The 23740-nt window shown below is 35.8% G+C and overlaps 2 protein-coding genes across 5 annotated transcripts in view; both read left to right on the forward strand.

The window, feature by feature from the left end:
* fred (friend of echinoid) overlaps positions 1–5477 on the forward strand; it is a 113131-nt gene extending 107654 nt beyond the window's left edge. The window contains exon 9 of the mRNA XM_017157602.3: positions 5020–5477. Within this exon, the coding sequence (XP_017013091.2) occupies positions 5020–5048 (29 nt within the window). The 3' untranslated portion in view covers positions 5049–5477. The remainder of the gene's footprint in view (positions 1–5019) is intronic.
* Positions 5478–8437: 2960 nt separating this feature from the next.
* capu (formin protein cappuccino) overlaps positions 8438–23740 on the forward strand; it is a 53417-nt gene continuing 38114 nt past the window's right edge. For 2 of the 4 annotated variants that reach the window (XM_017157599.3, XM_070211859.1), the window contains exon 1: positions 8441–8700. In XM_017157599.3, the coding sequence (XP_017013088.2) occupies positions 8521–8700 (180 nt within the window). In that variant the 5' untranslated portion in view covers positions 8441–8520. Of the gene's footprint in view, positions 8701–23740 lie in introns of all 4 variants that reach the window. The other 2 variants (XM_017157597.3, XM_070211857.1) reach the window with 2 other exon arrangements.

Raw genomic sequence — 23740 nt, forward strand, 5'->3', positions numbered from 1 at the left:
TGCTTCAATTAGACAGACAGACAAAGAGACTGCGGCGATTGCGGTCCACTCCACACACAGGGTGGACCAAAACAATTGTTTTAGGAGGAGGCGGGTGGGGAAAGGAAAGGAACGTGAGGGGAAAACTTCCTGGGCAGCTTTCATATTTAGCCGTATACATTATGAACTGCTTCTAATCGGCTTAGAACAGAGAAGCAGCTGCAGTTTGCTGCAACAGCCAGCGGAGGAGCAAAAACATTTCAATTAAAACAAAAGCCATGGCCAAAGACTCGACTTCCCCCCATTTTTGCCGCATTTTTGGCCACAAAGCAACAAAAGCAGAACCGAAAAACCAAACCAAAAAAAAACGAAAATATGCCAACTCAAGATGGGCGAAAAGAAAAAGTGGCAAGGATGAACAGCTGCGGTCCGAAGCGAAGCCACAAATACCCTTAATGATCATTGATAAAGGAACTTTTGAGCCTTTATTTTCATGGCAGTAAAGAGATATATACATATAGTCCCAGTATTTTGGTTGAATATTCTGTGGGCGTGCACAAGAAATAGCAGAACAATTGTTTGCTGATTTAGAGAGGCATTTGTGACACTGTTTATTAAATTATTATAATTAGTAAATAATAAATATTTAAAATTTAAATTTGGGGGACAAGAAAAAACACAACCGAAATCGGCGAAGATGGGTTGCGAAGTAAGAGGGTTGTCGTAGTGTCAGCAGAGGATTTCAGATGAAGAAGAGCTCGGGATCCCGGCAGTTGCTTCACTTTTCTTTTGAGCCACCACCTCTTCCCAAACATTTTTTTTTTATTTTTCCCAGGACTCAAGTTGAATTGCAAGTGGAGCTTGAGTGCCAGTTTAAAGCAATAAAAGCTCCGGCTCCTGCCGACTTTTGTTAACCCGCTCGCCGCGTCCTTCAAGATCCGACCACTCTATATTGCCTTCTCATTTTTGACTTTGATGACCGGGCAGCTGAAAACAACAAAAGAATCGAGGAAAAACAGCGAAAAGCCAAGTATTTCGCTGTTGTTTCAATGCCCCCCGAAATTGCGCTGGAAAGTATGCAATGCTTTCTAGCTGGCGAGTTTTCTCGATTTGTACAATCCAATTGCCGATTTGCGGGATCTACTAGTACTCCCTCACTACACCGATAAAAATAAAAGAGCTTGATACGAATTCGATAAGAGGGAGATTTTAAACCATTTAATACGAAGTCGATATTAAAAGAAGGAGATATTGAACCATTTTTTATAGGTGTGTTTAAGTATGCAACAAAATATTTGTAGCCCGACGAAGAGCGTTATTTTTTTACAACATACTTTTGGACACCTTGTTAGGGGATATAAAAACCCTACCGAATTTTAGAACATATTTTTGAGTAAATAATATAACTTTTTCCATTAAGATTATTTCTTAAAAACTTTTTCCGTGTAATCCAGAGTCCAGAAGCCGAACGAGTCCATTCCCAACAATACAAATCACGCAGCGCGTTACGCAGTGCCAAACATTTTTATTTCAAGTGCTTCGCCATATTGAATTGCAGCGCATTGCGTTTGGTTCAATTCAATTCAGGTTGCTTTCGGTGTTGGCTTTTAACGTGGATTTCAATTAGTGCTGTTCCCTGATATCATTTTCTCTTAGTTAGGGTGTTGATGTCCGCTTTGGAAATTCCGGGAATTTCAGTTTCAGCTGCGTTTGAGTGATTAAATTTCTATGGAGCTGAAGTTGATTTGATTGGGTTGTGAAAAGGAACCGAAGTGCATTTGGCATCAATTAGATGAAATGGGAGATTGAATTTAAAGATGTTAAGAATATGTTAATTTCTCTAGTATTATAAAAATAAATGCAATTTTAAAAACATTTATAAAGGTTTCCAAAAGTATGCAACAAAATATTTTGAGCCCGAGGAAGATCGTTTCCAATCGCATTTAAACCCCATTAAGCATATTTTCCCTTTCGAAAATCAATTGAACACGAATTAATTTCGGGAATATTGAAAAATACGGTTAGCCAAATCAGAGGGGTAATCATAAATTTTCGGTTATCCATTAAATTTGTTGGTTTCTCGCTCGGTTGGTTTGTTATTCCTGTTGATTAGATTTAGCTTTTGTTTTCGGTTTCTATTTGCAATCCCTGTGCGTTCATTTTTTTATTTGTATTTGGTTCGTATGATTTTGTGGCTTTTGCAAATACACAAAACGAAATGCAAAAATTAACAATTGGAAGCATATTAACCGCATCAATTTCCGTACAGCAACGGTGGCAAAAACAAAGAGTACACAGATCATTAAACATACATTCACACAGATACTCTCACACACACACACACTCATACACCTTCCACATTATTTATTACGCCATGGGGCCAAAGCCACAACTTTCGACAAATTTTTTGGCAAAACATTTTACGTAATAAATTTATTTTAATTACAACGCCAAAAGTGTGGCGTCGCATGGGCGTCGGGCGGTGGGAAAAAGGCAGAAGGGGGTTGTTTGGTGGGTTGTTGTTTGCTCTTCGCTGTGTGTGTGGTTGGTAATGAATGCGCTTCAATTAAATGAAATATTCATAGGCATAAATACAAGAGCAGGCCAAAAATGGAGGTGAGCCAAGTCGGGGGAAACTTCAGGTAGCACTACAGGCCAAAGGCTGGCATCCTGCCAGCGAAACGCATCTTATTGCCGGGAAACATGTTTTATGGGCCAACAAAAGCCATTGGACTATCATCACGACGGTTTTGCAGGCGGGGAGAAGGCGGGAAAAATTGGGTTTTTGGGCTGCCAAGGGGTCAACATTAACTGAGTTTATAGTGGGTGGACTCCTAATTAAATCACAACGATCTGAGCATACCCTTAAAGCTATAAATGCAATCTTTATTTAATATTTTTATTTTATTCAGAAATATATCAGCAAAGCAAAAATAAATTTACAGAAATATATAACATTTAAATCAAGTAAATACATAATATTTACTAATATAAATTTAGTTTACTTGAAATCATTGAAAATTTCCATATAACAAATTGGGGAAATGCAAAGCGGATTCTTACATTCATCCTATTTAATTTAAGAAAATATTTAAAGGTATATTTTATTATCTATGCAAATAAAAAATTAAACATTTTCAATTTTATAGTACTTAACTATTGAATATTGAATTAAAATAACCTGAAAACAAGAAAGGAAGCTACCTTCGGCCAGCCGAAGCTTATATACCCTTGTAGATAAAAGAATACTCACTCGGTGCAGTTCCAGGGATTCCAGATTCAGCGTTTCGATTTATTTCAATTTTGTTTTTAAGTAGTCAAGAATCAAAACGCCTACTTCCTACAAAGTTACAATGAATTTTTATTTTATATTTGTTTGGGAGCCTTAAGATATAGTGGTCCGATCCGGCTGGCTCCGACATATGTACTACCTGCAATAGAAAGAAGACCTTCGGGAAAGTTTCATCGCGATAGCTTTAAAACTGAGAGACTAGTTCGCATAGAAACGGACAGACGGACAGACGGACAGACGGACAGACGGACAGACGGACAGACGGACATGGCTAGATAGACTCGGCTATTGGTGCTGATCAAGAATATATATACTTTATGTGGTCGGAAACGTCTCCTTCACTGCGTTGCAAACATCTGACTGAAATTATAATACCCTCTACAAGGGTATAAAAATTGAAAAAGTAAATAAATTCAAAGATCTCCTTTTAATTGCAGTCCTTTTTGTTTTACTAAAACTGAAATAATTTTAAATATTAATATACATTATTATGAAGAATAAGGACTTTTACAATTAATTTCAACTCTTAAACGTTGCTTAAATACTTTGCATTGGCCAAGTCTCTTTTGAAAGTATCTACCATCCTTTCATCCTTGATAAAAAACGATGAATAAAAAGTAAAGCCGGGAAACTCATTGCCAGGCCATTGGAGCCGTTTTGCAGCTTGTTAATTACGGCCTGGCCAAAATGGTTTGCTGAAAGGCGGTGGGCGGGGCGCCAAATGGAGAAAAGTGGGTGGAAAATGGCGAAGGCTGAAAAGGAGAGTGGGCTGGCCCCGTGTAATGCATCTTTTCAAACAATTTACCAATTTGGCTGTCTTTCTGTGCGACCAACTGGCCCCGACTCATAAAATGTTTATTAGGTAATGAAACATAACAACAAGCGGTCAAACATAAAGCTCAAACGACCGTGTCACATTTTGTGAAAGGAAACCGAAAAGCGTTAATTGAGTTTTGTGGGAGAAGGAGACTGAAAAACCTGAAAGCCGGGAAAAGCTGTGCGGAAAATGCATTGCGGCTTTATCCAGCAGAGATACATTTTCCACAGGCCACACACGCAGCATTCAGAATGCATCAGAAACGCATTCGAAAGTATTTTATTGTGTGCCAGGCGAACGGGCGAGAATTTCCACAACCACTTGACTCGGAAAATGCGGGAAAATGTATTTATGCAAAAGTCGCAATTGTCAGAGGCAAGTCAAAGTGCATAAAAAGTGTCGCCTCAAATCAGCGCGAAAATGGGAGGGAATATTTTGCGAAAAGTCTCGTCGCACCTCGTCGAATGTGAAGTGTTTTGGCATTTGAACCGGGTCTTCAGCACGCTTCAACTCCCACATAATATCGATGGGTAGATGGATGTGGGATATAAATGCATAGGATATAATGGCGGATGAAATATGGTTAAGAGGATACATAGAAATGAAATAAAATAAAATACAGCCCATTCAGCATCGCATTATGCTGATTGAATGCAAATGTATTTGGAGCGAATTTCTATAAATATAAAAATATATAATGCAACCCCCCGTTCTTCTGACCCCATTCTAAAAATCCAAATGAAATAGGGGTTTAAAATATACAAAAACCACACCTCTCTTATTTTTTTTTTCCAAATTAATAGCTTAGTGCAAAACCAACCCCCACTCACGCACACGCATTAATTAATTTAAATTGCATATTTCACCATTATTTATTAATGAGCTTAAATCGCACTAAACGCAAATCGATTTTTCGCCTCTCTCGTTGCAGCGGATATAATACAGGATTTGGCAAATTAAACTAATTGCCAGTTAAGAGACAACAACCCGCAACAAAAACGGCAACAAAATACATTTTGACATATACATTTAAGTAAGTAAATAGCGAAAAAATAAAACCAAAAACACATGCATAAAAAATTAAACTTTTTAGCTGTTTAAGTGGCGTGAAAATTGCTAACAATGCATACATGAAAAGCAAATTAACAGAAAAACCTTGCCTATTTCGACCAAAAATCCATAAAAAAAAAGATGTAAATGTGAAAAGTCTACAGAAATACCAAAAAGGAGTAGTAAGTTAAAAATACAAGTATGTTAGGAAATACACAGAAGTATAAAAAATATAATACAACTCTAAACTTCTTTGAGTTATTACATTACATTAGCGAAAGAGCTGGAAAAAAATGTTGTTGCCTATATTACCTTTGCTTATGCTATTAAAAGTAATTTATAAAAGTTACTTTTTATTTATTTCAGCAATTATTACAAAATACTAAAAAATTATATAAATAAATATATTTATATTTAACAGTATTAATGCTCAAAAACCAAAAAAACAAAATCCTGATTTAAATTATTTTTGACTCTTTAGCAAGGCTCCAATTGCTTGTTATAACAACCTGAAAAACCTATTTTATTTATTTCCCACCGCATATTTGATTTACATTTAAATAATACTACATACCACACTCTTTCGATCGTGTGGCCAAAATATTGGGCTCCATGGTGACAAACTGCAAAAATATCGCCATAATATTCTGGTCAAATCATTGTTAAACCGACGGCCAAACACAAAAGCCACCTTTTGAGGTTTCTATTGCTTTTTTTAGAGCCCGGTTTTTGCAGAATATGGAAATTGTGTTCGTTTAAATCAAATAAAAGAGACAAAATGTTCATTTAATTGCTTTTCCACCCGGCCGGGCCAAAAATAAACCAATGACCAATAAAAATCAAACTTCGACACAATGCTAACAAACACAGAAAAAAAATGGAAAGGGGAAAGGTTGGCCAAAGTTTTGCGACTCCTCATTAGCTTTTGTCTCCACTGGGGCATTAAATTGGAAACGAATATTTGTTTGCTCAACTCGACTAATTGCGCTGCTAATTTCAATTGTTCGCATTGTCGGCGGGCAATAATAATGCAAAAATTGTAATTACAAATTAACAATTGGTCGCCTGGGCCCTCGGTGACCTAAAATTAGATTGTGTAAATTTGCAAATTAATTTGCCATTGCACAAAGCCGAGTTCGGCTCGCTAAAATCAGAGCACAAAATATCAATTTGTTCACTGTAAATAGTAGACATGGGGAGTCATTAAATTGCAAACTTTAAAACCGAAACGCTGCCAGTCAAAAGTCCAAGTGAGTTGCATTTACATTTAAACTAGATAAAAAAATATTTACACAGCGACATACCAAACCGCAAAATATGGAAACTAAAATAGCAAAACTATCTTTTAGCATACAGAGAGCAAATCTTTGAAATAAAAACACATAATAGCCGGAAAAGAGAATAATCAACAGACAGCAAAACGAATTCAATTTAAATGTTAAGCTGCGGGGTGTTTTGAAAATGATTTTGTTTCTCAAACCAAAATGGAGTGAAAAGTTCATTACAAATACTTTTTCGGTTGTTATTTACTTTTCGCCTTCGTTCGTGAAAAGTGATTACCGAAAAATCATCGTCAGCCCAACTTTCATGAAACTTTTACCCGACTTGGAATGAAAATTTCATAAATATAAATATTGATTTGCTTGCCTTTCTTTTTTTGCACTCTGACAGTAAATAAAATCGAATAAATTTGTAGCCATCAAAACGGGTTGTAAAATCATTTAGTTGTACAGATTTATCGCTTGTTTTCAATTAAAAAACAAGAGAGAACGTTATAGTCGGGTGCCCCGACTATCAGATACCCGTTACTCAGGTAAAGGGAGTGCGAGGGAGATGGAGATAGAGATAGAAAACGTTGATCACGCATAACTTTTTAACGAATGGACCGATTTGAAAAATTTCTTCTACATTTCGATAGGTATTGATAAGCACCATAAAACTGCATTTTTACTTTTCCGAAATATTGAAATTTTTAAAATCGTATATAAGGGATTGTGGGCGTTAGAGGGGGCGTGGCACTCTTTTGAAACAAACTTGCGCTGCGTAGGAACTCCTAGAATCTGCATGCAAAGTGTCAATCTTCTAGCTTTTATAGTTTCCGAGATCTCAGCGTTCATACGGACAGACGGACAGACAGACAGACGGACAGACGGACAGACGGACATGGCTAGATCGACTCGGCTAGTGATCCTGATCAAGAATATATATAGTTTATAGGGTCGGAAACGCTTCCTTCTGCCTGTTACATACTTTTGCACGAATCTAGTATACCCTTTTACTCTACGAGTAACGGGTATAAAAACCAAACCCCTTAGCACTCAGTGATATAGAAAAAAGCAAAACAAAAGAGAACACAGAATACTTAATTGCACATAGACGGGGGGTAAATATCTATAATCCAATACTTGTTCAGCTCCGTTATGAAATATTCAAGTAATAAATCCACATAATTGAAGCATTTATTTTGGTGTTTACCAAACAAAAAAAGAAGAGTAAAGTAATGAAAAAAGCATCAGTATTTTTTGGGAATGTTTGCGCAACAAAATATGCATGAAAATTAAGTTAAATAAACTAACTTACATTTTTGAATGAAAGTTGCGCATACAAAAATGTCTCCTAGCAATAGGATAACTAAATTTAAGGGTATTGTAAATACACAAACAGAGTAAACCAAAGAGTATAGAAAGTCTATGTAAGCAGTTATTTCTAATAAAATATGTTTAAACTATGGTCAGTAATATTAAAAAAACAAAAAGATAAATAATAAATGGTTCTTTGAATATGTGGCTCTGGGTAAGATATATCTTTAAAAATATTTTAAGATATAATTTCTATGTATTATACAAAGTTTAAAATTAGTTTAGATCTTGAATTTAATCCCAAAACTAACTCAGACCACATACGCATTTTTCCATTATCCACCTAGATATATAAAGCATGTATTTGTAATCCAAAACCAAATAAGATCAAAATAGTCGATAAACCTAAGTCTAAGTCTGCAAACTATGTTTAACTGTCCATTTTGTCAATGTCTGTTTTATAATTTCCACTCAAACTAAATGTAAACTATTAAAAACAGAAAACTGTTCTCCAAATGGAAACTGAAATGTTAACGCCAGGCGTTTGCAACATTTTACTGACATTTTTATTGCGAAACCGAAACGAAACCAAATTAAACTAATTTTAACTGTAAACCTAGACCGTAATGATATACGATATTATACAATGTAAAACAGAATATATACGATAATTATAAAGTAAATAAAATGAAAATTAAACCAAACACTTTGTCTACATCGTTCGATTGGGATAGGCATACGAAATTCTGTCAAAATTTGTGTTTTCCGTTTTGTTTTTTTGTCACACCTTTTTTTTGGTCAAAATGATAAGATACAAAGTCGAAGAGTGCTGTCCGATTCTTTTGGTCATAGCCATCACTTTGTTGGCCCTTCTGCAGTGGGGAATTCGTTTCACAATTAAGCCCAAAATATCAAGCACACCGAAAAATGCAATAAAAAGTGGAGTAAGCAACGGAGGGAGGAAAGGCGTGTCCGCTGCCCAGGTAAATTGAAAAATGTTTCCAATTGTTTTTACCATCTATCCATTCTTTTTGGGGTTCCTCAATTAAGGTGGTGAATAAATGTGGTCGAAAGAAGAATACTCTACAAAATATCTTATATTTGTGAATTATTTAAAGTTATGTAACATTTGTACTTGCTAAAAAAAATTCAAATTTTTTTAAATAATAATTTTAATATGAATATAATTTTTTTGCTAAAAATATTTCTAGGTACGAATAAAAAATATTTAAAAATATAACATTTTGAAACTTAACCTTAACTTTAACCAATTTTAACTTATACAAAGTGTATTAAATTAAGTCAATTTCCTCGTTTAAAGGAAGCCATTTTGGATTAAATTTATTTTGGATTTTACTTTTTTTTTTTTGTCTGCCTGGCAACTCTGACCACCAATGTGTGCGCCTGTGTGCGTGTGTTTGCTTGTCAGGCTGCGTGTGTGAGTGTGAGTTTTCGCTGCTGGCAAACCACAAAATGGTGACATTGTACAAATAAAAAACAATTTACGATAAACATCAAATTTCCACAAATTACCTTATATTTTACGTGAGTTGCGAAACAGATTGTAAAACACAAAAACACACACAAACCGAGGGAAAAGTGAAAAAGAAAACCGCGATTCGCAGATTTTACACTGCGCTGAGCAATTTTTTTTGTTTTTGTCCATTGTTTGGAAAGTGTGGAAAAATGGGGAAAACCGGGGGCCTGGAGATTTGGGGGCGAGGTCCAGGGAGCTGAGGCGCCACTTTAAACGTGCCTCACGCCTCCACTTAAATTTCGAAATTTGCAATTATTTTTATTGCTTGCCATTTTGCTCGTCTGATGCTTTTTCCACTTTTTTCCACCCTCAAGGTGCAAAGGATGGTTAAGGGGGGAGGTGGAGGTCGTAGGCCATTTCGAGGACCCTTCATAAATTTCCACGACGCAGAAGGAGAAAAAATTATTCTTTATACAGGGGAAATAAATATAAATGCTTGTTAAGCATGTGGCGCTGTATGTTTGCGCATGAAATGCATGATAATATGTTCTAGAAATGTGAAAGATTTACAGAAGGCTGCCCAAAGCACGTGTACTTGCACGTGTACTTAAAAACTTAAATAAACTGTATTTTTAGTTTCAAAAATATTGAAAAATATTTATTTTAACAAGTTAAAACTAGTACTTAAGCCAGGAACACACGATGCAAATAACACACGATTTGCAGTAAGTTATTGCTGCAAATTGCTGCAAACAAATTTTACAAGTTCTTTGCTTGCAAAAAAATTGTTGCACTAGTGTTTATACGGATAAATTTGATTGCAGCAATCAAGTTGCTGCAAATTTTTTTGCAACATAACTTAACTTATATATACTTTTAACTTAATGTTGTTAATGTTAATCTATTATAATAGTTTCATTCAATTATTTTAATACTGAAAGGCCAGCAATAAAAACAAAAAGTAATACACCCAGAAAAATTGAGAACGAAAAAAATCAACATCGACCGATCTTGATTTTAGTATTCGTATTCTCACTTTTTTCTTCTTGATATCAAGATGAAAGCAGTGTTGATTCTAGTATTCCCAGTCAAAGTCAATCTCAGTTTTTATGTTGTGGAAGAGGGACGTGAGGAAAAGACATCGAAAAAATAAGAGAAAAAGGGCGGAGAGGCCGAATTCCTCTCTTGTAGCTATCGGGCAGTCATGCTTCTTGATATCGGTAGCCTAGGGGACTAAAGCGTGCGGATTATATGTTTTGTAAGCCTATAGTCGGAAGTGTGTGTTCAGTCCCGCGTCGAGGCGGAAATTCCTTGCGTTTTTTTTTTACTCATTAATATTTATATTTAATACAAATTAGGATTTTGTTAATCTAACACACATAAATGGCTTAATAAGAGTAAAAACCAAGAACCCAAGAGAACAAAATGTGATTGAACTTTGTACAGCGCCTCATGTGATGCTTCCATGGCGCAGCTAGTAGAGTGTTTGACTGCAAACTGTGAGGCAACGGGTTCGATTCTCACGACCGACCAAAGGTGTTTTTCCCAAGATAGCAAGTTATTTGAATTTTATATTTATCATTTCTTAATTATATAATAATTTTAGTTATTGTTTCAGTTAAAATTTGAAACTAAATGTGTTCTTATATACGAACATAGTATAGTGTGACGTCATCCATGTGTTTAAATAAAGGAAAGAAAAATAAGTTGAGAAACGGGGGGGGAACCAACAACAACACCGCCGGTGACAGGAGGGGGTGCAAGAGGCAAAATTTCCGATTCCTCAATTATTTTTTTTCTTCTTCTTATTCAATTTGTATCTTAAAATCGACATCGATTCGATGTTGAAACCGAGAAGACGTCATCTCGATATCGATAGCACACATACTTAAAAACCATTCTCAAAACCGAGATGACATCGATGTTGATTTTAGTATTTTCGATCTCGGCTAGGTTTTGTGATCGAAAATACTAAAATCAACATCGATGAGAACGGTTTTTTTTCTCGGTGTAGGTGTTAAAATAATACGATGTAAAATATCCTCACCTCGAGAAAAGACATTTATGGGCCAGAAGGTTGGGTATGCTTAGCCTCTGTACCCATTTCGGAAAATCCACTCCGGAAAACCCCTACACTCAAAATAAAATTAACCCTAAAGTCAAGGAAATCGCCCTACTTTTGTCTTCAAGACAAGCTCGCCCTAAATTTTAGGGTCACATTTTTCTATATTTTTGATTTTTTTTGACGTCATATTTCTAAATTTTAGGGTAATTTTACTAAATTTAAGGGCAAAAATTTCTAAAAATTAGGAAATTTTCCTAAAAAATAGAAATTAAAAACAAAACAAAAAAACATGTTCGATCATGATTTTTTTTTGTATATACGTTTATATTATGTACTCCTCCCTATATACATATGCAGGCGTTGTGTGTCATGTATATTGTGAATGTTAAAGGTTATGTATTTATTATTATGTATTTGCGCTTGGATTTCTTATCTAACCAAAGCCAAATGTGGTTGTAAATGTAGACTACGGGACTGCGGAAGATTGGGAATGTAGAAATTATGATTAGTTAATATTTTATATTCATGAAAAAAACTTACAATTTTTACTTGTCCGTCGTGAGAATCGAACCCGGGTCTCCCGCGCGAGGAGCGAATGGCCTACATACTGGGCCATTGTAGCACTTAAACTTGCTGTGGCAAACCGAGCATTGTATGTAAAGGGTGAAGCGGACAACACATTTGAATACTAATTGCATAATTTTGACCATTCGCGTTTTACTTATTTACATACGTATATACATATTTATGCTAACGCAATTTATATTATGTGTAGTATTTAGTAAATAGCTAAATATAAACCTAATTATTTTTAGTTTACCGCTTGCCATCAATAAAAAAAGAAATAAAAAAAGTAAAAAAATAAATAAAAAGAAAATAAAATAAATAAAAAAAATAAAATAACATAAAAAAAAGGGTTAAAAAATTTTGCTCTGGGACTCGAACCCGCGTCGATTCGATTGCTAACCAAGTGCTTTAACGGTCTGCGCCACGAGTACAGCCGGCCGGCAGCTGACAAGTTCTGGCATTGAACATTTTGGTGTGCCAGAGCATGTGAAAACAAATATTTCTATTATTTAGAAAAAATTTCTACTTTTTAGAAAATTTTTCTATTATTTAGGGTTGGTTTCATTTTAGGGTTAGGGCACTAATTTTTAAGCTAAGTACACACGATGCAAACAATTTGCAGCAAGTTGATTGCTGCAATCAAATTTGCACGTATAAACACTAGTACAACCATTTTGCTGCAAACAAAAAACTTGCAAAATTTGTTTTCAGCCATATTTTTTGCTTGTCGTCTGTATACATTATTTTACAGTTATCTTGGTTGCGTCAGTTGCTTGCTTGTTTGCATGTGCTGTTTGCTAGTAGTCGCAATGTTGCAGCAAGCAAGGCAACATGTAAGATCGCGACCAAACTATAAAAATAGGCATAAGAAGCAAAATGCTTATCACGAAATTGCTGAAAAATTAGACAAAAGTGATGATGAAATAAAAAGAAAAATTCATCATTTGCGTACTCAATTTTTGCAAGAGGTGCGCAGAGTGAAGCGAATGGTCAGGGTACATCGGACAACTATACCAGCAAATGGGAGTTTACGACTAACTTCGGCCAGCCGAAGCCTATATACCCTTGTAGATAAAGCAAACACCTATAGTTTAATGCTCACTCGGTGCAATTCCAGGGATTCCAGATTCAGCGTATCTATTTAAATTTTGTTTTTAAGTTTTTAACTTTTTTAACTTTGTAGGAAGTAGGCGTTTTGATTATTGAGTCAAGAATCATTGTAACTACAAAGTTACAATGAATTTTCTTATATTTGTTTGAATATTCATATGGAAGCCTTAAGATATAGTGGTCCGATCCGGCTAACTCCGACATATGTACTACCTGCAATAGAATGAAGACTTTCGGAAAAGTTTCATCGCGATAGCTTTAAAACTGAGAGACTAGTTCGCATAGAAACGGACAGACGGACAGACGGACAGACGGACATGGCTAGATGGACTCGGCTATTGGTGCTGATCAGGAATATATATACTTTATGTGGTCGGAAACGTCTCCTTCACTGCGTTGCAAACATCTGACTGAAATTATAATACCCTCTACAAGGGTATAATGACGACGGAAATAATTATAAAATTCAAAATTTGGTAAGTAGTACAATTTATTGAACATTTCGTAGATATTACTTATTGTATATTTGTTTATATTGCCATGACACTTCACCATCAGGCGAAACAAAAAAATTTTTAAATTCTTCACGGATATCTTTTGCCTCAGTAGATGAATGAACGAAATAGAAATAACGAAATAGAAACGTGTAGACACTAAGGCTTAGTACTCAACCCAACAAAAAGTCGTCCAAAACAAAAAACTTCATATGAAAAACAACGTCAAAAAATTTTGTTTTATATAAAGTTTTTGTTTTGGACGACTTTTTGTTGGGTTGAGTACTAGCCCTAACGCAAAAATACAGAACGAAATAGAAACACAGAAAATACAAAACAACGGAACTTGCAAATGAGTGTCACTCGCAAGCACTGCAAACAAAAATTGAAAATATGTGTAGACACTAACGCAATATATTGCACGAAATAGCCATGCAAAAGTTTGCATGCAAAAGAAAAATTTATTGAAGCAAGAAATTTTCTTGCAATTTTTGCATAGGTGTAAACATTTGTGCAAACTTTTGCTGCAAATTATTTTCCACTTGCTGCAAATTGTTTGCATCGTGTGTACTTAGCTTTAGAAAAGGTGTTGCCAAAATATTTTATTATTTTCGTTTGCCTTTCTATTTTTCAGAAAATAATTTCTAATTTTATGGTCATTTTTTCTAGATTTTAGGGTGATTTTAGTTCATGGTAACCATTTTCTACATTTAAGAAAAACTTCCTGGATTTAAGGAAAACTTTCTTGACTTAAGAAAAATTTCCTTAGATTTAGAAATAACTTTCTTGTATTTAGAAAAAAGAAATTTTAATGGCGATTTTCTAAAATTTAGGGTTAAATTTATTTTGAGTGTACCTGGGCCCCCTAATTGATGTCGCCTGGTGTCGTCGCACCCCCATAAACACGGCTCAATGGCAAAAGCACAGAAGTAGAAACCCCGAAGAGCCAGTTCAATGGCCGAATTCTCGGCCAGAGGGCCAATAATTAGGAGTGTCTTTAAGCCAGGGCTAAAAAATGATAAGCGGCCTGCAAAGTAGACAGCGGACATGGCCAACTCAAATAGACAGAGGGAAAAACGTGGCCTTGACTGTGTTGACTTGCTGGCCAATGTAATTAGAGAGCATTAGGATTAGGATTATTATACCGACTGTTCACAAGAAGCGGATAACGAAGTGCTACACAGAGAGAAATGCACACCGAACTAGGCCAGTTTGTCAAAAAAAAAATCGTACAGTTATTTACTAGAAACATTTGGTCATTTTTTTATATAGTAAACAATTTTATCAAAACAGGGATCCTTTAATAAATAAAATGTATTAAATTTAGTATAAATTTGTTACCGATTTAAACGTTTTAAATTTTAATATTTTATTTATTATTTAAAAATATATTATTTAATTGTTTGCATATTTATACAATTTTTAAAATTTATGTAAATTCAACTTATTTTAAAGTTTATTGTTAAATAAAGTCAAAAAATCAAACACAAATATTATTTTCTGTGCAAAAAGAAACACAGGAATAAGCCAACTAAAACTTGGCCAAAGGCAAAGTGGTAAGGGCAGGGGCAAAGCAGAAAATGTGGTAAACTTTTTGCTGTTTTGGCGTAAACAAAAATAAATCAATTTCTCGGTGCGTACAATTGTTGAGATAGTAGATAGGACAGCGTCCATAACGACAGGACCAACAGGACCGACAGGATAAGTCCTGAGACCAGAGAGTCATGTCAATGGCCCGCGGCTCCGGAGGAATGGAAATTTTGGTAGACAGCCCGCATTTTTCCTTAGGTTCTTTTATTCAAATATTCAAAATACAACGGAAAGTGGGATAACATTTACACGGTGTTTGTGTGTGTGTAGAGCTACTTATCCCTGGGACCTTGTTGATTGCATTGAGAACTCTGGTTGTTTTTATTTTCGACCTGCCGCAGGACATCCTTAATGTTTAAGCTAGGTTTCAACAAAATACACAAGATGTGTTGCAAAAATAGGACATTTAATTTGTGAGGAAAAATAAAAAGTATTGTTACATGTTTCAAATTTATTATCCCTATTAAGTCGACAAATTCAAATTGGTGAAATTATAAGCCTATTTTAAGTAGGGCTTTGAAAATAATTATAAAAGTATCTAAAAGTATGCAGTGAAATAAAGAATATATGTTTTAAAAATGCATTTAATGGGTTTTCGCCCTAAAAATATATTGTTGCATACTCTTAGTCACCTAATATAAAAATCTAAGAATAAATTTAAATAACGCCACAAAAAACCTTATAGTTTTAAATTCTTAAAACTCCAACCGAATTACACGTATGCATGTCTTGAACAGAAACCTAATTTGAATGTCAGTGAAGCGGGTGAAATGTAGTTAACTTTCAGTCGCTTGTTGGCTTTTTAGCTCCCTTCTGTGAACCTTGTTTAACCCTCTATTGCCCCCAACCCAACCCCTTACCATTAATTCTTATTCCCGGGGTCCTTGTCGCTATTTCTAGTGTTCCTGCTGTTGCGTCGCATTCTCATTGACAAGTTTAATTGATGGGCGTCAGCGTCAGCTTTTGGCTTCAGTTCAATGGAGTTTGGGGAAAAGGCCATGGCCAAGACACCACCCCAAAAACACTTCCTCACTCCCTTGCCTTCGCCAACGCCCTCGTACAGTACACCCTCGATTACCGGAATGGCGACGCGACAAAACCGCAGAATCTAATTTGGCACAAACCACCAAAGCAATTAAAGTTGCAGCACTGCAAACGGTGTCCAATGCGAATGTTCCCGATCTGTCTGTCTCTTTTCCCTCCTCCCCCAAATGGGTGTGTGGGTGTGGGTGCAAAGGTGTGGGTGAGACCCTGTGTCGGTAAAGAGTCATTGCATGAGATCCAGAAAGAATTACAACAAGTAGGTACTTTCCGCTGGGTTTGAAAGGCTTGATTTTCCAAAGACAATGACGGTTATTCCTTGGTTTCTTCTCTCTATTATTAAATTGCAAGTAATAAAAGTTTTCGAATTTCTATTAAGACTGCATAGAAAAGTAAAGTAAAAGATTAGAAAAACATTTATTTTTTTAGTCTACATAGTATACCCAAAAAAATTATAAGCGGTTTGAAATCAAGTATAAACTTATCAAAAGCATGAAACAAAATAAAACGTTATATTTCAGAATGAATCTTTTAGATTTCCGGTATAAAATTAATTGTTGCCTATTTTTAGTCACCTTTATAAATGACTTAAGTACCCCAGTGATATCTGTAGCGCCCCTGATTGTATTGCTTACATTTTGATCTCCACCCATTCACCATTTTGAAAATAGTTTTCACAGCTGAAATTAACTCAATGCAAATAAAAACTAGACCCACTTGTATCTACAAAATGTCCAAAATGTGTTTTCGCACCAACCAAGATACATTTTGGTAACCTGTCTCTGGCATTTTTGGGCTAACCTGTGGTTGTGGTGGTGGTGGGTTGGCAGGGATATAATTTAAAATAATTTTCATTTCGTCGCAACACGGAAATTTCTTCTTTTTTTTTTTTTGGTCAAACTTGTGCGATAATTTTTGGGAGAGCCCTAAAAGTGGTCTCTGCAAAATTGCGGTTGCATTTCTGCTAATTTTTCGTGGCACACGCAAAATCAAATTGTGAAAGTCAATTTTGTAGAGCTGAGGGATCAGCTTTCATTCCGCATTCAAGGTTTGCTTTAACGATTTTCAACGAATCGTTGGATAGCCAAAGGACACGCCCCCAGAATGTGAATATCCTTGGGCTGCCTGCAATGGGAGGTGGTTGCTATTGGATCGAGAAATAACATTCACTTTTTGAGAATTTAATTATTTTACTGGTACCGTTGTCAAAAATCAAAAGCTAAATGATTAATTGTCTTTAAAAAACAAGTTGTTACTAGCTTTTCCATCCATCCTTCTTATGCCAGCTCATCACAAAACACGCCTTCCATTAGGCTCCCAATCCGCGGAACAATTTGCTCCTCCGCCCACGTTTTTGACCCCTTTTAGCCAATTCCGTGCAATTTCACGCTATCATCTCTAGGCCAACAGCCGCCGGTGCACTGCAGCGCCATCTGCTGTCCTTAAGCCAAGGCTACCGTAGTATCTCCCACCTGACAAAACCCAAAATAGCAACACAGTGAAAAAGAATATCTTTTACATTACATTTTATACATTTTTAAAATTTTAAAAACTTTGAAAGCCTAAGGTGATATTAAAAAATATTTAATAAACGACAAAACTAATTTATGTATAAAATAATTTTTTGGAAAAGTCTATCGATCTTTTTAAATAAAAACATACTTAAATATAAAATCATACAAATTCCTCTTTTTTACGTTTTTCTGCTCAATCATAGAATTTTTAAATTGTTAGATGCAAAAAAAACTTTGAAATATTGTCAAAAACTAAGATTTTTCTCAGTGCACCCACATCGCAGCAGTGTTCCAATCGCTGGCGTTTTCTCATTGTCGCATTGCTTTTTATTGACCATATCTGACTTTGTCATACAGGAGCATCGAAAGGGGGTTAAGAACTTGGCCAAAGGGGGGCTGCAGTTTTAGCTGCCCCTGGAGCGTATTGGATGCCCCGGCCAGATGATGATTGTTGTTGCCATTGTTGCTATTTGTGCTTGGCTCAGACGTTGTTCATACGCCCTGTTGCGGCGACATTTTGCGCACTGCCAGAAAGCGCAGTTAGTGCAACATAGTTGTGTTCACTGCACCTGCGTATGGGTGACAGGGGCGCACGAAAAGCTAACCCAGTTTTCGAAAGACGAAATGTTTTCTTACAAAGCTTGCTTGCCAAAAAATGATAAGCGCATTAAAAATGCTCCAATTTTGTTGCAGGTTTTATTTTATTTAATTATAAAATACATTTCATGATTATTCTTAGGTTCAAATGTATTACATGGATTTTTATTATTAAACTGCATAAGTCAATATAAATCTTTTATAATTGCCATTAGGCTTCCTTTGCCCTAACTATCACGCTGTGATGATCTCCATGGAAATGTTCTCGTAGTCGGTTGCCTCGTCTTTTACATTTGCCTGGATCGCTGACTGCTGGTCCTTGATCTGTCGTAGTATCTCCATGAAGTTTTTGTTTTCGTTCTGCAGATTTGCCAGTTGTCCTTCGATCGTTTTCAGTTCGTTGGTTTGGTTTTTTAAGTGCTGGTGAATGTTGTCTACGAGTTGTAAATGAGTTGGGCCAAGAGTACGAATGAGTACGCAACCTGAACCACCATCCTTCGATTCATCCCGAGGTCTTGCCGAAACACACAAATTGAATGCAAGAAGGGCAATCCAAAGGTAAATTATTGAATTTTACATTTTAAGAGCCTTGAAGTGCCTAAGTCAAATGCTTCCACTCAACTGACTCTAATTTTTCCTAGCTGAATGAGGGAATCAGTACAAATTAAACAACCGAACCTGTTGGGTTCAAAATAAAAACTGACGTTATTTTTACAAATCCTCTCTTAGGACATCGACATGAGATTCTTATTCTTATCTAGTATTTACCAATGAAACCAGCACAACTTCTGTGCAGTGTAGGTATATTATCTTTAAGGATCGGTGGCCTGCTTATCTCTAAGGATTTTACTACCTACCACCCTTATAGGGTTTTGTTTTACATTTCACATTAACATGAGCAGGGGTCGTAAATTCCAATGTACCTGAGAAGTAATAATTTTAAAGGGACCTTCGATAAGATTGTTTAGCCTTTGTCATAAGCTTAACAAAGGTTTGGTCGAGTGCAGCGATTTTGAAGTAACCTATCACTGTGAACGGCAGTCCACGTAGTGACGAAGAGCACCAGAAGAGTGTGCGAAGGTGACTACTATTATATAGCCGCAGAATTGAAAATATGCTGTGATGGTCTGACCAATCGGAAGTTATCGCAAAAACTAACAGGATTTCATACCTAGACTTTCAGAAAATCAAACGGATTGGGAGAGAGAGCGGAGAAAGAAAAAATTTCGAAATTTGTAGCTGTTGGGGCCGGTGGGGATAAATGCAAATTACACTATTTTAATAGTTACGTAACTATCTTTGTTGGTCAATTTTACCAAGCAAATTTTTTTGTGTGTATGTGTTTCCGGATGTGATAATTTATTATCAGCTTTACGTTGTGGTAAATAAGTATTTCCTAAAATTAGAATTCATATTTAATTCAAGCATAACAAGAAAGAAAGCTAGCTTCGGCAAGCCGAAGCTTATATACCCTTGCAGATCATTCTATTAATTTACAAATCACAAAAATGTTAAATTTCTTATTATTTCACATTAATTTTTCGATCGTTTCTATCACAGCTATATGATATAATAGTTCGATCTTTTAAAAATTAAAATCGAAATTCGGAAATATTTCAAAATAATCATATCCCAGAGTAGAAGGGAATATAATAAAAACCAACAAAGATATAATTTTTTTCCCATTAATTTCCATTTAATTTTTCGACCGTTCCTATGGCAGCTATATGATATAGTGATTCGATTTAAAAAACAAAAAAACCGAAATTCAGAAATATATAAAAAAAAATATTCCCAAGAGTAGAAGGTAAAATTCCAAAAAACGCCGGAGCTAGATTTTTTTTACGTTTTTTTTTTTTGATCCTTCCTATGGGAGCTATAAGATATAGTTGTCCGATCCGGTTGGTTCCGACATATATACTACCTGCAATAGAAATACGACTTTTACGAAAGTTTCATCCCGATAGCTTTAAAACTGAGAGACTAGTTTGCGTAGAAACGGACGGACAGACGGACGGACAGACGGACAGACGGACAGACAGACATGGCTAGATCGACTCGTCTTGTGATGCTGATCAAGAATATATATACTTTATGGGGTCGGAAATGTCTCCTTCACTGCGTTGCAAACTTCTGACTGAAATCATAATACCCTCTGCAAGGGTATAATTAATTGTACGTTCAAGTTCATTTGATACTTGATTTGCCCCAATTTGTTCTCAGATTAGGAACGCTGGGTTAAGAATGAAGCTTTCTTGAAATAAGAAGGAGTAGTCAATAGTTGGGTTTGGGTTTTCAATCTGTGCCACGCAAGACAAGATGGATAAACCTTTATCATAAGCATTTAGGATACTACTAAAGTTTCTCTTTATGAAATTCGCATTTCTCAGCAAGTACTTCTTAAACTATATTTTTAGCAATCCGAAATTTTTTGCGGCATGCGGTTTTATGTTTTTTTCATTCGTCTTGGTTAAAGAAACTTTGTAAGTACCGCTTGTATATTAATATTTTAATATTTCTTATTCAAATAGTTGGGTACGACTTTAATGGGGTATCAAAATCAAAAAAATAAGACCCTTTAATTCAGAACAAGAAAAGAAGAAGTCGAGTTCAAGCATTTTTAAGTCTGCCACACACACACACACACACTGAAATTATTTCTCAGAGCACTAACTTACCAATAAACCAATTTCACAAAGGAAAAGGCTTCGCAGTTGCTTCATTTCAAAAACAGAATTATTTCTTTATTTTTCAAATTTATAACGGTTAATATGCATTTAATGTGGATATTTAAATAACTTTGTATAACTATTTCTATATTTCATTCTATAAACATTCTTATTCATTGGGGTTGCGATCTTACGCCCACAAATGAACACAAAAGTTTACAAAAATATATTATTCATATTTCTCATATATTTTAAAGATCGTTGTTAGTATTTGGTTGTGAGCGAGCTCATAATATTTTATTGTATTGTATTGTATGCATAAGATAACCTATTTACTATTCATCTTTTTGGCAAATAAAATAATGAGCTCTATTACATTTCGTAGTATCCATTACGCCGTTTTTCATGTAGACGCAGTCATATTTCGGATCGGTTTTTGGTTTACCAGTACGCCACTTCAGATATGGTTTCCCAGAGGCTTCGGAAACGAACCTATCGTTGGTTCCCAGCCAGTAACGGTTATCTTTACCTAACTTCACACTAACGGCATTCACTTCCTTGCGGCTTTGTATTGATGCTAGAGTGCCACCACGGGATTCACAGTAGAGTTTTGCAGCGATCCAACGTAACGAAATGTGCTCTACGATCAGAAACTGTCTAGATCCGATCGATTTATACGTCGGCCGTTTATGATCCCGCAAAAAGGATATCTGTTCTCTTATTTTAAGTGCATCAATTTCCAAACCTTCTTCCATCTCTAACTGCTGCATCTTGATCCCGGTCAGTGCCGCTTCTGTACTTTTCTGTATCTGCAAGGACTTCGTCTGTTGATTTTGAAGGCCTTTAATCTGGTTTGAAATCGATCCTTCTAACACATCCAACTTTTTAGCTAGGTCTATTACAGTGCGGTAAATGTTGTTCACGTTCAGGGAATTTATAGCATGAAGTCCTAGAGGTCCTGAAAAACTCTCCTCCGATTCGTACTGAGATCTTGCCACTCCACACAAACTGATTGCAAAAATGCAAATAAAAATGACTGAGTTTGACATTTTAGGAGCTTAAAACTGCTGCAATCCAATGTTTGGAATGAACTGATTTTGGAATTATTTGGTGACTTTATAGGAGCCTTCAGTTGCGCTGCAAAGCGCGTCACCAAAATTTCCAGAAAAGTTTATCAAGGTGAGTCATTCTCGGGAAAACCGGTCATCTGAATGGTCATTTTTTTGTTAATGAAGTTTTATTTTGATAGTGTTCGTCAAACCAAACACAAAAAGTATTATTTCACATACAAAATTCCGAAAAACATTTCATCGAAATTCAATTTTGGGGTGCCGGGAAGGACCTATATATATAAAGATATATATATATATATATATTCATGCTATATATATATATATATTGATGTCCCACAACTTAGTTTTGGAACGTCTTGACTTTCCGGATATTTGTATAATTATTATCAGTTTCGAGTTGTGACTAATTAATTCCATTTGCAATTTTTCGTTACAATTTTGTTGTGACGAACACAACAGTGCCCCTGGAGCGTATTGGATGCCCCGGCCAGATGATGATTGTTGTTGCCATTGTTGCTATTTGTGCTTGGCTCAGACGTTGTTCATACGCCCTGTTGCGGCGACATTTTGCGCACTGCCAGAAAGCGCAGTTAGTGCAACATAGTTGTGTTCACTGCACCTGCGTATGGGTGACATGGGCGCACGAAAAAGGGGGAAACTTTTATTTTTAAAATTTTCCCAAATCAGTTTTCGATGCTCAAATATTTTCTTACACAAAGGCATCAATTGGGTTGCAGATTTTTTAATGATTTATTTAATGATTATTCTTAGGTTCAAATGTATTACATGGATTTTTATAATAAAACTGTATAAGTCGAACTTTAATAATTATTAATATTATTACCCTGTCAAATAATAACCGTAAGTGCATTACAATTAAGTTTACTGATATACCAGCACTGTCATTTTCTATAATACACTCATCAGTGGCGGATCTATGACTTTGTTGTGGGTGGTGATATCAGAACAAATTTTTTGTTGCATACTTTTTGAATACCAAAATTCCTTTAATTGTTCACCCGAGTAGGGGGTGATATATCACCCATATCACCCACCGTGGATCCGCGCATGGCACTCATCGTTTTCGCCTACTATTATTATTAATTTCACACTGTTATCTGTCCTATTCACTTTGCATTTTTCTATCAGCGTATATTAATGATACCTTCTCCACATCTTAATAAAACGACACAATCTTTCATCTGTTGCCTGCAAGGATTTCGTCTGGACTTGCATTTCCCTCTCTATGGCAGACTGCTGATCATTGATCCTTTTTAGTAAATTGTTCTGCAGGTCGCTTGTCTTGTGCTTCACAATTGCCTGGATTGTAGAGTGCTGATCATTGATCGTTTTCAGTAAATTGTTCTGCAAGTCGGTTGCCTTGTCTTTCACATTCGCCTGGATCGCTGACTGCTGGTCTTTGATCTGTTGTAGTATCTCCATCAAGTTTTGTGGAATGTGGTTGTTTTGGTTTTTGTTCTGCAGATCAGCCAGTTGTCGTTCGATCGTTTCCAGTTTGTTGGCTTGGTTTTTCAAGTGCTGGTGAATGTTGTCTAAGTCGTCGTACAGTGGATGTAGGGCCGCATGAACAAAAGGCCCACACTGAGTTGGGCCATCCTTGAGTACGCAAACTGAACAACCATCCTGAGATTTTGCCGAGCCGCACAAATCGAATGCAAGAAGGGCAAACCAAAGAAAAATTACTGAATTTGTCATTTTAAGAGCCTAGAAGTGCTCAAACCGAATGCTTCCGCTGAACTAATTCAAATTTTTCTTGGGTGAATGGGGAATAAGTACAAATGGTACATTCGTTGAGTTCAAAATAG

This window comes from Drosophila takahashii, chromosome 2L (assembly GCF_030179915.1).
Source record: "Drosophila takahashii strain IR98-3 E-12201 chromosome 2L, DtakHiC1v2, whole genome shotgun sequence".
NCBI lineage: Eukaryota > Metazoa > Arthropoda > Insecta > Diptera > Drosophilidae > Drosophila > Drosophila takahashii.